Here is a 14,199-nt window from a genome sequence, read left to right as displayed (position 1 = left end):
TAATAATTTAATAATCAAAACATTTTAAAGTATATTAAAATTAAAAAATTAGTTTTAAAATTGAAAACATAAAAAAGTAAACTTATATTAACATTGATTTGAAAATAAAAAGAACAAAAAAACATTAAAGATATAAATGAAAAACAAAAAAACAATCAAACATATTAATTAAAGGTTACAAACATTTTATTTAATTAATACTCCCTCTGTCCCAATATATAAGATGTTTTAGGCCTTTTTATTTGTTCCATTATATAAGATTTTATTTACCTTCAATGCATGATTTATATTAGTTTAATAGTTTTTAATTATTTTAATTATGCAGTATTTTCTTTTATTGGTTGAATTTTCATAAATAAGAATATATTTATTGTTTCTTAATATTTGTGCTTTTAGTTCAAACATCTAATAAAATGGGACAGAGGGAGTACAAAGTTACAAATATTTGAAAGATTTTCGTTATCACAAATCGCAACGAATCAGACCATGCCACGTCGCCACAAGATCAGCCCAAAAACAGTTCTAGCCCAAGAACATGAGAAGTGTTCTAAACCCACTTTTTCCAAAGTTTATTATTATTAAACTCTAAGATCAGGCCTGAAGATGGGCCGTTAAACATGGTCTAATGAGTAGCGAGCGATGAAGAAACTTGGTTGTGATAATGATGATGTATGATGCTTTCTCTCCTCATAAACTCTAAGATTTAAATTAGGTGAAGAATTGAGCCTAAACCCATTTAAAATGGTCCATTTAGAAAACAAAAAAAAAATGAAACGATTTTTTACTAAACTTTAGTTCATATTACCAAAAATTTTAATCTGATTTGAGCTTTCCTAACCTTCTAGATTTTATGTCCGAGAAAAAGAGTTTTAACTTTCCACTTGAGTTGAGAGACATATAAATTGATTCTCTGGTTAGCCGACTAAACGTTAAGAGTGTTTTCTAACTATAATCTCGGTTCTAACTTCTGAGTATTTTCTATTCGTCGTTGTTAAGTCTCAAGAAAAGATAACCCGCATCAATTATGTTGGTTTGGTTGTTTTATACCAAGATTTGGGATTTTCATGTACATTATTTGTAAAAAAAGTAATGGGCAAATCCGATAAAAAGAAAAGTACTAAGAAAAAAACGAGCCACACTTTTGCTACAAACTGCTAACTTTGATGGACTTAATTCCTCCGGAGAATCCGCTCCGGCCACCTCAACCTCCGCGAATCAGAGTCCCAGCGTTTTTTGCTAACTGGCCAAGAGCGCTCTCTCTCCTAGGTGACATTACCGGGGCAACTGAAGAATCACCGTTTTCCGATGCCGGTGGAGGAGTGGCTCGCCGGAGTCGGATAGACTTTTCCCTGGCTTTCTCGCCACAGCCTCAACCTCCCATCGGTTCCGCGGGCTCCGTTTTCCTCCGCCTGTCCCTACCATTTTCCGGTGACTTTGCCGACGGTTTTCCGGCACCTCATGTCTCCCCCTCCTCCAGCTCTTGGAGAGACTTTACTGCTGTGTGTAGTCTTAGGGATCTTGGCTTTTCCCTGTCTCTTGCCTCTCCCTTTGCTCTGGTTGACTCACTTGTGGTGGTTGCGACAGTTCATGCCACCGTTGAGTTCCCTTCTTGTGCGTCGATCGCCTCCTCTAGAGTACATTCGAAGGTATCCCGGCTCTCTGCTCGCGTCGTCTCTGGAAATGGGAAGAAGACTCTCGGCGTTGGTTCAGCTAATGGTGCCGCGCCGGCCAATGGTCTTACAGCGGCTTCTTCTTCCTCCTCCGCACCTCTCTCGATGATTTCTCTTCCCGATCTAGCTTCTTCTGCTGCCCTGTGTTCTGTGCCAGAAGTAGATCCGTGTTCTCTAGCGGAGACCTCGTCTCCTCTCACCGTGTCATGTTCATCCTCCGGTGATGCTGGTTCAGGTCTTCTCCCAGTTGTGGATCCATCAAAATTAAATTCTTCCATCAAAGAAAGACTATTCAGACATTCTTCCTATATGGAAAGACTATATATATGACATCGTACTCTATTTTGGAGAATTATTGGAAATTAAAGAAGGGAGATTCCAATAACTCATCATGTAAACGTATAATTTTGTTTGTAGTACGAGCTACTCTAATTTCCTCTAGCATGAAGGAGCCATCCACAATGGAATATCAAGACAACAATCCGGGATTTGCAAAACTACTAGTCTCTAAAAACTTAGTTTTTTTCCCTCATAATGAGGAGTTTTCATTTTCAAAATGCAAGGACACACGAGGTAATGTTAGTACGGTGGGGTATCCAGCTCCCTCCGGAACTAAGAAATGAGGACTTTGGCGTGGAATTGTCAAGGGGCGAAAGCAAAAGAAACTTCTCGTCGACTGGTAGAGTTGTGTCGTATGTACTCTCCAGGTTTCATGTTTTTATCTGAGACCAAAAATGACAAAATGTATCTGCAAACTTTGCAAGTTGATCTTGGATTTGACAACCTCCACACTGTTGAACCGGATGGCACTAGTGAAGGTTTAGCTTTATTTTCTTCTAAAGAATATCCGATTAAGTTTTTGTTGTTAGATGATCGATTAATCGACATTGAAACTATCATTAATGGTAATCGAGTTTTTATGACTTTTATCTATGGTGATCCTGTTGTCTCAAATCGTGATTATGTTTGGGAACGACTAATGCGTATCGGTGTCTCTAGACCCGAAGCTTGGTTTATCATTGGAGACTTTAATGAGATAACAGGCAATCATGAGAAAAGAGGAGGCAAAAAACGCTCTGAAGCCTCCTTTCTACCTTTTCGTGCTATGATCCATTCATGTGGACTTATTGATTTTCCCTTTCATGGAAATCAATTTTCATGGATTGGACAACGGTCAAATGGTAAGATTCGATGTCGTTTAGACAGAGCCATGGGGAATGAAGAATGGCATAATATTTTTTCCCACACTAATGTGGAGTACTTAAAGATGTGGGGTTCGGACCATAGACCACTTCTAGCATCTATACAATCAAGTCCGAGAAAATCCTCGAGAAAATTCATGTTTGATAAAAGATGGATTGGAAAACCGGGACTCAACGAAGCAGTGTTGGAAGGATGGAATGGAGAGAACGGTCGGGTCGACCGACCCTTAATGAAAAAAATCCAAAACTGTAAACGAGTTATCTCCATCTGGAAGAAATCAACGCGAACTAATTCTGAGATTCTTATCAAGGAACTCCATGATAAAATTGAGGAAAATTACGCGGATGATAACGCATCTTTGGATGAACTTCGGGAGCTCAAAAGGCAATTGGGCGATGCCTATACAGAGGAAGAAATATTTTGGTACCAAAAGAGTCGCCAAAATTGGCTAGCGCTTGGTGATAAAAACACAAAATATTTTTACGCTTTAACGAAACAACGAAGGGCGAAGAACAAGATTTTAGGCATTCTAGATGATAATGGGACGTGGGTGGATAATGAAGATGGCATCGAAAGAGTCGCGGTGGAATATTTTGAAAACCTGTTTACGTCATCGAACCCGATAGATCCAATCTCCGCCCTTAGAGACATCTCACCATCGGTTACCCCAGCTATGAATGAGTTCTTAGTCAAAGAAGTCACCGAAGAAGAAGTCAAGCGAGCCTTATTCTCCTTGAAACCAACTAAAGCCCCAGGTCCAGACGGGATGACTGCTCTGTTTTTCCAACGGTTTTGGGAAGTCATAAAAGGCGATCTCACCAACATGGTGAAGAACTTCTTTAGCTCCGGAATTTTTGACAGAAAGCTGAATGAGACCAATATATGTCTTATCCCTAAAGGTGAAAGACCGCGCGAAATGTCAGGTTTTCGTCCTATTAGCTTATGTAATGTAAGCTATAAGGCCATTTCGAAAATCTTGAGCCTACGACTAAAGAGATTTCTTCCGGAATTAATATCCGAGACGCAATCTGCATTCGTTGCAGGGAGATTAATCACTGATAATATCCTAATCGCCCAAGAAAACTTCCATGCTCTTCGTTCCAATCCGGCAAATCGTAAGAAGTTTATGGCACTAAAAACGGATATGAGTAAGGCCTACGATCGGGTGGAATGGGGGTTCCTCCGAGCCTTGATGGAAAAGATGGGATTTAACCTTCGATGGATAGACTGGATAATGCAATGCATTACCTCAGTTTCATATCGGATTTTGATTAATGGCGATCCAAAAGGACGGTTTAGACCATCTCGAGGCATTCGTCAAAGAGACCCAGTTTCTCTGTACCTATTTATCTTGTGTACGGAAGCACTTATCGCTCAGATTAGGAAGGCTGAAAGGGAAGGCAAAATTCAAGGGCTTCGAATTTCTTATGCGAGCCCTCGTGTCTCACATCTTCTGTTTGCCGATGACAGCTTATTTTTCTGTCAGGCCAATGCCGATAAGAGTAAATAAGTTATTGATATCATCCGCTCTTATGGCGAGGCATCTGGGCAAGAGGTTAATCTGAATAAATCATCCATTATGTTCGGTAACGAGGTCCCTCCCCCCGTACGGCAGGAAATCAAATCGATTCTTGGTATTTCACGTGAAGGCGGGATGGGAACATATTTAGGCCTTCCGGAAAAAATCCATGGATCAAAAGCTCAGGTCTTCGTGTTTGTGAGAGATAGATTACAAACTAGAGTAAACTCGTGGTCGTCAAAATTCCTCTCTAAAGGCGGAAAAGAAGTCCTAATTAAATCACAAGCACAAGCTCTTCCGACATATGTTATGTCGTGCTTCCTACTGCCAAAAGAAATATGCTCTAAACTTACTAGCGCAATTGCCAACTTTTGGTGGAGTAATAAAGCAGAAAGTCGAGGAATACACTGGATAGCTTGGGACCAAATTTGCACCCAACTATCAGAAGGAGGGCTAGGATTTAGGTCCTTGGAAGATTTCAATCTCGCACTCTTGGCGAAGCAATTGTGGAGATTATTACGATTTCCAGACTCCCTCCTTTGTAGGGTTCTTAAAGGACGTTACTTCCGGTATTCTAGTCTGCTAGAGATCACCGTCTCCAATCGACCATCGTTTGGTTGGAGAAGCATGTTGGCCTCCAAGGATGTTCTTAGATATGGAATCCGCAAGACCATTGGCTCGGGCTTCGGTACCTACATTTGGACAGACTCATGGATACCAGATACTCCGGCACACCCACCTAAGGGGTTAACGGTGGAGAGAGACACTTTGGCCTGCGTCAATACCTTGATTGACTTTGGATCTAAATAGTGGAAGATGGATCGTCTCCGAGAATTGTTTCCCTCGGAGGAAATTACCCTCATATTAGGGATTAAACCGAGTCGTTTTATCTCGAGTGATGGTTATTGTTGGACAAAAGTCTGGTAATTATACCGTCAAATCTGGATACGAGGTCGCGAGAAGTTTTTCTTGCCCTGTTTGCGACCAACCTTCTCAGGGACCTAGTGTTACGACACTTAAGGCGCAAGCTTGGAAATTAAAAACTACGCGAAAATTAAAGCATTTCGTGTGGCAATGTGTGACTGGTTGCTTGGCTTCAAGTCAACGATATTTTATCGCCATATTGGTAGAGATAATGGATGTTCAAGATGTGGTGTAGAAGAAGAATTAATCAACCATTTGCTCTTTGAATGTCCACCTGCTAGACAAGTCTGGGCTCTCTCCAACATCCCATCTTCCCCAGCGCTGTTTCCCTCGGCGTCGATCTACAATAACTTAGATTATCTGTATTGGCAGGGTAAATAGGCGGGTGCGGATGATGAGAGCCTAAGAGTATTCCCATGGATTATGTGGTATATTTGGAAGGCGCGCAATCGAAAGATTTTCGAGAATTTGAGCGTACAACCTCAGGAAACGCTAGATCTTGCAACTCAAGAGGAAGGCGCGTGGAGGCGAGCAAATCAGAGAGAAGACCCCCAGACCCAGTTGGTACTTAGTGCGCACGAGTCGCCATCCCCAGAGGACAGACCGGTATGCTCCATTGATGGGTCTTGGCTCGGGACGGAGACTAGAAGTGGACACAGGTGGCTTGTTTTTCAAGGAGGACGACTGCTACACTTAGGCTTAAAAGGCTCGCGTAGAAGTCTTTCTCCCCTTCATGCAAAGCTGGATACTCTCATATGGACGATGAAATGCTTATTGGCGATCCCAATAACGAGTATCCTCATTCAGACGGATTGTTCTGACCTATTGACTATGACACGTGCTCCTGAAGAGTGGCCTACGTTTTCTACAGAATTGAAGGACTTTACATATTACAGGGATCGTTTTACTACTTTCTGTCTTAAGCATATCCCTCGTAGTGGTAATACCTCCGTCGATTATCTTGCGAAATGTGCAAGAAATCGCGGGTTCTGTTTTTCTCATGTAAGTTCGACAGTACCTGATTGGCTCTCTCTAGAAGAGAGTCTTATTCCGTGAACAAATATATGGTGTTTGATTGGCAAAAAAAAAAAAAAAAAAAAAAAATTCCTCCTGTTCTGATGCTCTGGTCATTCCGGGAGGCAGAGTTCCAGAATATCTGGCATTGAACAAACATGTTCAAAAAAAAAAAAAAAAAAATTCATGAATTCTGCCACGGACAACAAATCTTAGCTGCCGCTGGTGTCCTCAAGGTCAGTATCGTTCCTTCCCAGTTCCAGCCACTACAATGTATTTGCGAAATTTATTTCGTAGTCGATATTTATTACATAAACATAGAATTGATTAAGAATCATAACAATGACAATTGATTTTTTTCTTTGGTTTTTTTTTTTTTTTTCATCTATTTTTTTTTTTTTTTCTTTGATTTTTTTCTTTGGTTACAAATAATTGTTTATTGGATTTCTTTATTGTACTTGTACCAACAATTATATCTGTTTTCCTCTAAATGATTTTTTTTTTTCTGTTTATCTTGCGTCGTTTGATCCTTTATAAAACAATATAAATTTATAAAAACCTTATCATATAAAAATTATAAACGTCAAATCTAATAGTCAAGAAATATCAAATACATCTAGAAGCCTGGACTCAATTCAAACTTTCTATTTCAATTTCATTTAAAAAAAAGTCTTGTAAATTAATGAATAATGATAACCGAGAAAGTAATACACTCAAATGGTCAAGAAAAGAACAGAAGAACCACCTTGGAACAAAAAAAGAATAAGTCAGAGAAGTAAAAATAATTGCGTTATACAAAAAAAAAAGGCATGTCTCATGCCCCCTAGGACGGACTGTCAAATCTCCTAAGATAATAAGAAAGATAGTTGATTAGATTACTTCTAAGAAAATAACATCAGCAAAAACACTTGTTTTAGTAGTTAAAAATCTAGAATAGCTTACGTAGATTAGGACATGCAATAAATGTGACCTTTGATTTCGCCTTATATCTCACACATTCCAGTTTTGGTATGTAATTTAAATTGCAAATCTTATAGTTTAATTTAGATCCTTTATCTCTATATACTCCTCATTAAACAAAACAATGTTATATAGAAATAAATTATAAAATAGAAAGTACTTAACATAATGGCACCCCTTAATATTCGCATATTCCTTTTAAAAAGCTAAATAAATTTTCATTAATTTGGAATTATGATATTTGCAAAAATTTTATGCTTGTTCCCCTACATTTTCTCGATTCATCTTGATCCCTTCCATATTGAACCATCTCTATAAATAACCTGAAAGTAGAAGAAAAAATATACACCAAATCAGCCAAAATTTAATTTAAGTAACCTTGATATCATAATCTACTATATCTAAGGTAAATATCTTTGTTAGTCTTGACAAAAAAAAGAAGAAGCAATAATATAGAAAGCCCTAACTAATTCGATCTCTATATAAGAGAACATCAATTTCCTTCAACACAAGTTTTCCGAGCAATATATTTAAAACTTTCCTAGGTATCAATCTTTTTTCCTCATGAAAACATAATTTTATCAGTTTTTTTGAAACAACCTAAATTGTAATGATTACGTCTTTGTTTATTTGTTTATGTTTATATGAAATTATGTTTTATTATTATACTAAACATTCAATGTCTTATGCAGATGACATTCGAGAGCATATGCTTTGAGTTTTGGTTGGAGTCTTTTTTCATATGGTTAGTGCCGGTCCAGCAAAATTTGTCTGATAAAAGAATCGGGCTTAAAAGTGCCCGGCCCAACAAATTTTTTTGCATAAACTCGAGATCGAAAAACATTTCGTCACTTCCAACCAAAAAGAACTCTAAAGTCTAAACCCACACACACTCACGCTCAGCCGCTCAGGTGAATCGAGAAACCCTAATTTCAGATCATGACGCGATCTGTCGTTGTTCAGGGCTGGAGATCCATTCTCTCTCGTCGCAAGTTCTGTTCGTCCGTTCGTAGCATAAAAAGCGGTAAAATCTATATATTTTCCCTTAGTTTTGGATCTTTTGGTGGTATTCCGTATTTTGATTTGTTGTTCTTTTTCCTTCAGCTAAAGATTCCGAAACCTTTAAAGCTTCGATTCTCCTAAGTAAGTATCTCTTCAGGATTTAGTCATTACTTATGCTTCTGTGGTATAGTATGTATGTCTCTATGGAATACTAACTTATTGCTTGATGCGCCTGAAATACATTTTCATTCATACATCGATGAGCTTTTTTGTGATTACTCTTATAGTCTCTAAGATGACTCTACCATTCACTATCTCTGTGATATAGTTACTGTTTGATAGAAAAATGATATAGTTATTACTTTTTCAGGCATGACAACATCTATCCTTGATAGGATAGATGAGCTTTTTATGATTTCTGCTATAGTTTCTAAGCAGATAGATGAAACAGATGATTTCGCAATTCCTTTTGCTATCTCAATTCTCAAAATCCGTGAATAAGGTGAATTTCCTTCCTTATTACTATTTATTCCAGAGTTCAAAAATAAATATCAGAGTTGAAGCAATTGTTTTTTGTTTCTGTAGGTTCTTGAGATACTTGGAGAACATGTTAAGATTTCCGAGAATATGGTTGTCCAACAAATTTTTATTTCCCGGATGAGGATGAGAACTAGCCAGCAGTTTAACCAAAAAAATTTAAACTCTTTAATACTTGAGGTATTTTATTCCAATAAGATTTTTATTTCTTATTTCTTCAATGTTATTGCAATTGACTGGTTCATTTGTTTACAGGCAGGCTCTCAAGTCTTAAGGAATCCAATGTCTGTTAACCTTGATGAGATTTATGTTGCCAAGATCTTGGGAGTAGACTCGCGCAAATCTTGCGTTGTCCGTGGTATCCTTTTGAAAAGTGATGATCCATTAGGCGAGTGGAAAATGCGAAGGTGATATATCTTTGTTTATGCTTTTGATTGACTAGATGAAAAGCTTTTTCTGAACAAATACATTTTCTTATGCTAGGTTGCTGTTGTCCCTGATCTCGTTCATACTGCTGAGCAGGTGATGAGCTTCTTTATGAATAAAGCATACGAGTTTTCTCCTTTTTTGCACTTAGATCTGTTACTGTATTTTTAAAATGTGGCTTCTATTATAGCTTTCTCAAGGATGGTTGTGTGTTTTTAATCGTTTACAGTTTTCCTCTTTTATTTTGGGTTCTAGGTAGAGAACTTTGGAAAGACAAAGGAAGCTGTGGTTGAGGCTTTGATTAAAGCTATTGCTGATTCAGGAGCAAAAGTCATTGTTAGTCGGTCATCAATTTGTAAAATGACACTAAATCTCTGCGAACTCTACAAGTAAGTGTTTACCTCAACATTTTAACCTACTTATTTTGAATTGTTATGTTGCACCTTTTGATAATACTGTTTTGGCAATACTGTTTTTTCAGGATAATGGTTCTGCAGATTACTTCCGAAATTGACTTTACCAGTTTCTGCTGTAAAGCTGGTGCAGTTGCCTCATCTCAGCTTTTCTTGCCTCAGCATCTGGGATATACTGATTCAATTTCAATAACAGAGATTGATGGTGCAAGACTAATGATTGCCGAGATTGGTAACTCCTCTACAATTGTTTTGTGTGGAACCAAATGGAGCCTCTTAAACAAACAAGAGAGATACATTACTCAGGGAATCGATACATACAAGGTAATCTGGGTGTAAAACAACTGAAGCTATAGTCTGTTTTTTACTGCAGAAAAGTTTAGGGGAAGGATTGACCCTATTAAAGACAAGATTCCAGAACATGTACTAAAAGTCGTAGAAGAAGAGCTTAAAAGCTGCAGCTGTTTGAAACCAGTTCCAGCGAATACGATGTGACCTATACCTTGATTGGTTGACCGTGTTGCCTTGGGGAAATTTCAGGTTTGCCATTTTCTTCATGTTTATGTCTTGAAGAGAGTTATATATATAACAGCATTTGTAATTCATCTTTTTGTACATTGATTGAGAACTCTCATTTATAATCATATTAATTTGGTTTGCAGTGATGAGAATTTTGATGTCCTACGGGCAGAAAAGATGCTTGACGAGGATCATTACAGATTATCTGAAGTAAAAGAAAGAATACTAGAGTTTATTGCTGTGGGAAGACTTAGAGGCACTTCAAAAGGTCGTATCTTTTGCCTTTCTAATTCAATCTTCTTTGCTAAAACTTTTTGTCCTCATCATTTTGTAAAATTTGTCAATAGGGAAGATCATACGTCTTTCTGGCCCACCTGGAGTAGGTAAAACTAGCATTGGGCGTTCAATTGCACGTGCTCTTGACTGCAAGTTCTTCCTGTTCTCTGTTGGAGGACTATTTGATGTTGCTGAAATTAAGGTATACACATGACAAAACTATGATTCAAATCTGTTAATAAAGTATTTATAGATAATAATCTATTATCTTATACATTGTTTAGGGGCACCGTCGAACATGTATTGGTGCCATGCCTGGAAAGATGGTGCAATGTCTAAAGAATGTGGGAACAGAAAATCCTCTTGTTCTGATCGATGAGATTGATAAGGTAGCTAGCTTGTTAGTATTTGAACTGGCTTTTTAGAGTTTGTAGTCAAAATGAATCTCTTGCTTCTTTGTTAAAGCTTGAAACTCTTTGCAATAATTGTCTATATATGTATCCTTGGCAGCTTGGAGTTAGGTGCCACGATGGTGACCCAGCCAGTGCAATGTTGGAGCTTTTGGATCCAGAGCAGAATGCAAATTTTCTAGACCACTATCTCGACATTACTATTGGCTTATCCAAGGTTTTCATGGACATTTTTTCTTCTCTTTACATTTGCAATTTTCTTTCTTTGTGATCCACCAAATTCAAGGAAAACCGGAATCCATTGATCCGATCTATGAATTGGTTTCATAATAGGAAGTTTGAGTTCAAACTTAGGTCTAATCAAATTTATTGCAGGTTTTATTTGTATGCACAGCAAACGTGGCAGATACCATTCCGAGTCCCCTGCTAAATAGAATGGAGGTGATTAATCTCTCAGGATACATTACTAAGGAGAAAATGTATATTGCGAGAGACTATTTGGAGAAAACCGCAGGCAGAGATTGTGGCATTAAGCCTGAACAGGTCTCACTCACAACCATTGTTCCCCAGTCTCCTGTCATTTCTGATGCCATTTGCTGTTTATTTTATTTTCTTATTGTTTGAATGTCATAAAAGATTTCGCTCAAGTTGTTTGTACCTCTTTCCAGGTTAATGTGAGCGATGCAGCTCTTCTTTCCTTGATAGAAAATTACTGCAGAGAATCAGGAGTTAGAAATCTCCAGAAGCAGATTGAGAAGATTTTTCGTAAGGTAAGTTTACAAGTTCACTGAACATTCCATACTTCTTACTTGGACCCCGAGGATCTGAATTGATTGATTTTCTTACAGATTCAGATTAAGAGCAATCTGTAATAAATGGATAATGGAAGATTTTGTAGTTTCAAATTTGTCTCATAATATCAGCTTTATGGATTAAATCTTTTTTACAAAGGTCCAAAGCGTGTTCTTCAAGTCAAGCTCTCTTTGAATTTCACCCAACTCTTTAGATTTCATGTCAAGCTGTTCACCTGAGATCGTTATCAGATTGTTTAATGCTTGGACTCTCTTTTCTTTGACATCAATGTCAAATTTGAAGTCCTTGCTTGATTCTAGAACACATTCCAACTCCATCTCTTTAGCGACAAGCTCTTCAGATAGTCCCTGGATTAACTGCCAGATAGAATCTCGCTGAGTACGCAAGACAACAAGCTCATTGGTATGTTGATCAATCAGCTTTTGGATTTCTCCTAATTCTTTGGATTTCGAGTCAACTGTATTACCGCAAACTGTTACCCTGTTGTTTAAAGAATGTATCATCCTCTCTTTCTGCTTCAGGTCAGAGCTGGAAAGCTTGATGGATTTTCTCACATATCCCAACTTCTTATTCGCAGAAAGTAACTTAAATGACCGAATCTTAAGCAGTTTCCGTCGCGACTCTAGTTGCCTATCTATCGTCGCAAGCTGTTTGCCCGATTCTTCAATCCTGTTAAGAATCAGTGCCAAATCTCTCTTCTTTCTATGCATGACACCAAGCTCATTGGTTTGTTGCTCAATCAGCTTTTGGATTTCTCCTAATTCTTTGGATTTCGAGTCAATCGTCTTACCACAAACTGATACCCTGTGGTTGAGTGATTCTACCATCTTTTCTTTCAGCTTTAGGTCAGAACTGGAAAGCTTGATAGATTCTCTCACGCATCCCAACTCAGTCTCTTTAGAAACTAGTTCCAGTGACTGTATCTCAAGCAGTCTCTGCTGAGACGCCAGTTGCTCATTCACAGTTGCAAGCTGCTTGCCAGATTCTCCAATTTTGGAAAAAACAAGTTCCAAATCTCTCTTCTTTATATCTGTCTCCTCTTCCATTTCTCTCTTAAGCTGAGTAAGTTTATTTTCCCCTGACTCTATCTGATTCTTAAGCAGATCTAGTTCCTTTTCTTTACCTTCAACCTCCTGCCTAACCCTTTCAGATCTTACATTTAAATTACTTGCTTCTGTCTCTGCTGCTTTAATCTCTTTAGCCCTTTCTTCCATCTCAGAGGAGCTTCTGCAAATAGTCTCCAAAATCTCCTTGCTTGTCTGCTCCTTAGCAACAAGCTCTTCAGAAAGTATTTGGATAAACTGCTTAATAGTATCACGCTGATTCTGCAAGACACCAAGCTCATTGATCTGTTGGTCAATCAGCTTCTGGTTTTCCCCTAATTCTTGAGATTTCGAGTCAATCGTGTTACTACAGTCCGTTATCAAATTGTTTAGTGATTGTATCTTATTTTCTTTCAGCTCAAGGTCAGAATTGGAAAACTTAATGGATTCTCTCATACTTGCCAACATCTTCTCTGTAGAAACTAGCTCCAATGACCGAATCTCAAGCAGTTTCTGCCGCGCCTCTAGTTGCTCATCTACCTTTGCAAGCTGTTTCTGACGCGCCTCTACTTGCTCATCTACCGTCGCAAGCTGTTTTCCAGATTCTTCAATCTGCTCAACAATCAATGATAACTCTTTCTTGTTTCTAGCTGTTTCATCTTCCACTTCTCTCTTACGCTCTTGAACATTACGAGCCTCACTGCAACGCCTCTTAATCTCAGCCATAACCTGTCCCAATTGGTTATCCTTTGACTCCAGCTCTCTCTGAATCCTTGTCAAAGAATCGAGTCTCACAGTCAGTAGATTCCTCTTGGACCTCAGTTCTTCAGTACACTCTTCAGCCAATTTCTTCAAATCACCAGCTTCAGATTTTTCTGCTTCAAAAGTTTGACTCTTTTTCTCAAGGTCTGAGCTCAAAATTTGCAGTTCCTTCTCCTTTAGCTCTAGCTCTCGTGACCTCTTTTTAATATTGGCTTCAACACTGTCAAAATGCTTGAGTAAACCTTTCAATTGACTGGTGTAGGTCAATATTCCAGACGCATCAGCTTTAAGTTTCTCCATTGATTTGCGGTGATTCTGTATCTTTGACTCAGTGCATTCTTCATAACTAGTCTTCTCCATTACAGTGAGCAAATAACAAAACGATTAACAGTGAACAAACCCAACCCACCAGGCAAAGATGAAGACTTTCTGAAATTTTACTGTTGAAAATCTGCAAACCTGATTCAAAAACAACAAAAGACATGAGATTTATAAGCATGAACACAAAACCCATGAAATCAAATCAAAAGGGAAACGAGAATCTTAGATCTAAAGCAAAATAAGTCTCCAGAAATGAGCACATTGTTACAAAATCAACCACACAGACGAAAGCTTTTCTTTTTTTAGTTGTGAGAGGACGAACAGAGGAAAATCAAGGCAAAGGTGAAAAACCCTAGCCTAAGCAACGACAAAAATCCTTGCTTACAA

At 38.2% G+C, this 14,199-nt stretch overlaps 3 protein-coding genes across 8 annotated transcripts; 2 read left to right on the top strand and 1 right to left on the bottom strand.

The window, feature by feature from the left end:
* Positions 1–8,124: 8,124 nt before the first annotated feature.
* Positions 8,125–9,987, top strand: LOC110230320. Of its 2 annotated transcripts, none has more exons than XM_021032867.1 (8): positions 8,125–8,314; positions 8,395–8,433; positions 8,663–8,794; positions 8,878–9,009; positions 9,085–9,236; positions 9,313–9,351; positions 9,511–9,644; positions 9,737–9,987. In XM_021032867.1, exons 3-7 carry the CDS (start codon positions 8,735–8,737, stop codon positions 9,512–9,514), a joined length of 387 nt encoding a protein of 128 aa, XP_020888526.1. In that variant the 5' UTR covers positions 8,125–8,314; positions 8,395–8,433; positions 8,663–8,734; the 3' UTR covers positions 9,515–9,644; positions 9,737–9,987. The 2 variants fall into 2 exon arrangements, 1 of the variants encoding a protein (XP_020888526.1); XR_002333434.1 differs by having other exon boundaries at positions 8,127–8,314; positions 9,089–9,236.
* Positions 9,988–10,029: 42 nt separating this feature from the next.
* LOC110230319 (lon protease homolog 4, chloroplastic/mitochondrial-like) lies at positions 10,030–13,474 on the top strand. Of its 5 annotated transcripts, XR_002333432.1 has the most exons (12): positions 10,030–10,208; positions 10,331–10,455; positions 10,535–10,665; positions 10,748–10,852; positions 10,974–11,090; positions 11,249–11,416; positions 11,542–11,643; positions 11,825–12,088; positions 12,208–12,412; positions 12,526–12,748; positions 12,906–13,056; positions 13,147–13,474. XR_002333432.1 is itself a non-coding variant. In XM_021032865.1 (8 exons), the coding sequence occupies exons 2-8, from the start codon at positions 10,365–10,367 to the stop codon at positions 13,213–13,215; spliced, it is 783 nt and encodes a 260-aa protein (XP_020888524.1). In that variant the 5' UTR covers positions 10,030–10,208; positions 10,331–10,364; the 3' UTR covers positions 13,216–13,474. The 5 variants fall into 5 exon arrangements, 2 of the variants coding, with proteins under 2 accessions (XP_020888524.1, XP_020888525.1); XR_002333433.1 differs by having other exon boundaries at positions 12,264–12,412; positions 12,526–13,056; XR_002333431.1 differs by having other exon boundaries at positions 12,526–13,056.
* On the bottom strand, positions 13,232–14,090 carry LOC110229844. Its single transcript, XM_021030868.1, has 2 exons — positions 13,290–14,090; positions 13,232–13,242 (listed from the first exon to the last, which is right to left on the bottom strand). The coding sequence occupies exons 1-2, from the start codon at positions 13,849–13,851 to the stop codon at positions 13,232–13,234; spliced, it is 573 nt and encodes a 190-aa protein (XP_020886527.1). The 5' UTR covers positions 13,852–14,090.
* Between the last annotated feature and the right edge of the window lie 109 nt (positions 14,091–14,199).

The sequence above is a fragment of the Arabidopsis lyrata genome (genome assembly GCF_000004255.2).
Source record: "Arabidopsis lyrata subsp. lyrata unplaced genomic scaffold ARALYscaffold_3, whole genome shotgun sequence".
NCBI classification, from domain to species: domain Eukaryota; kingdom Viridiplantae; phylum Streptophyta; class Magnoliopsida; order Brassicales; family Brassicaceae; genus Arabidopsis; species Arabidopsis lyrata.
The sequence above is the reverse complement of the archived record's forward strand: the minus strand, read 5'-3'. Positions and strand labels throughout refer to the sequence as shown.

Coding starts and splice junctions, on each gene's coding strand:
- LOC110230320 (XM_021032867.1), top strand. CDS start 8,735: ATGAAACAGATGATTTCGCAATTCCTTTTGCTATCTCAATTCTCAAAA. Junction 9,010..9,084: donor TAAACTCTTTAATACTTGAG/GTATTTTATTCC, acceptor ATTTGTTTACAG/GCAGGCTCTCAAGTCTTAAG. Junction 9,237..9,312: donor GGCGAGTGGAAAATGCGAAG/GTGATATATCTT, acceptor TTCTTATGCTAG/GTTGCTGTTGTCCCTGATCT.
- LOC110230319 (XM_021032865.1), top strand. CDS start 10,365: ATGCTTGACGAGGATCATTACAGATTATCTGAAGTAAAAGAAAGAATA. Junction 10,456..10,534: donor ACTTAGAGGCACTTCAAAAG/GTCGTATCTTTT, acceptor ATTTGTCAATAG/GGAAGATCATACGTCTTTCT. Junction 10,666..10,747: donor TTGATGTTGCTGAAATTAAG/GTATACACATGA, acceptor TACATTGTTTAG/GGGCACCGTCGAACATGTAT.
- LOC110229844 (XM_021030868.1), bottom strand. CDS start 13,851: ATGGAGAAGACTAGTTATGAAGAATGCACTGAGTCAAAGATACAGAAT.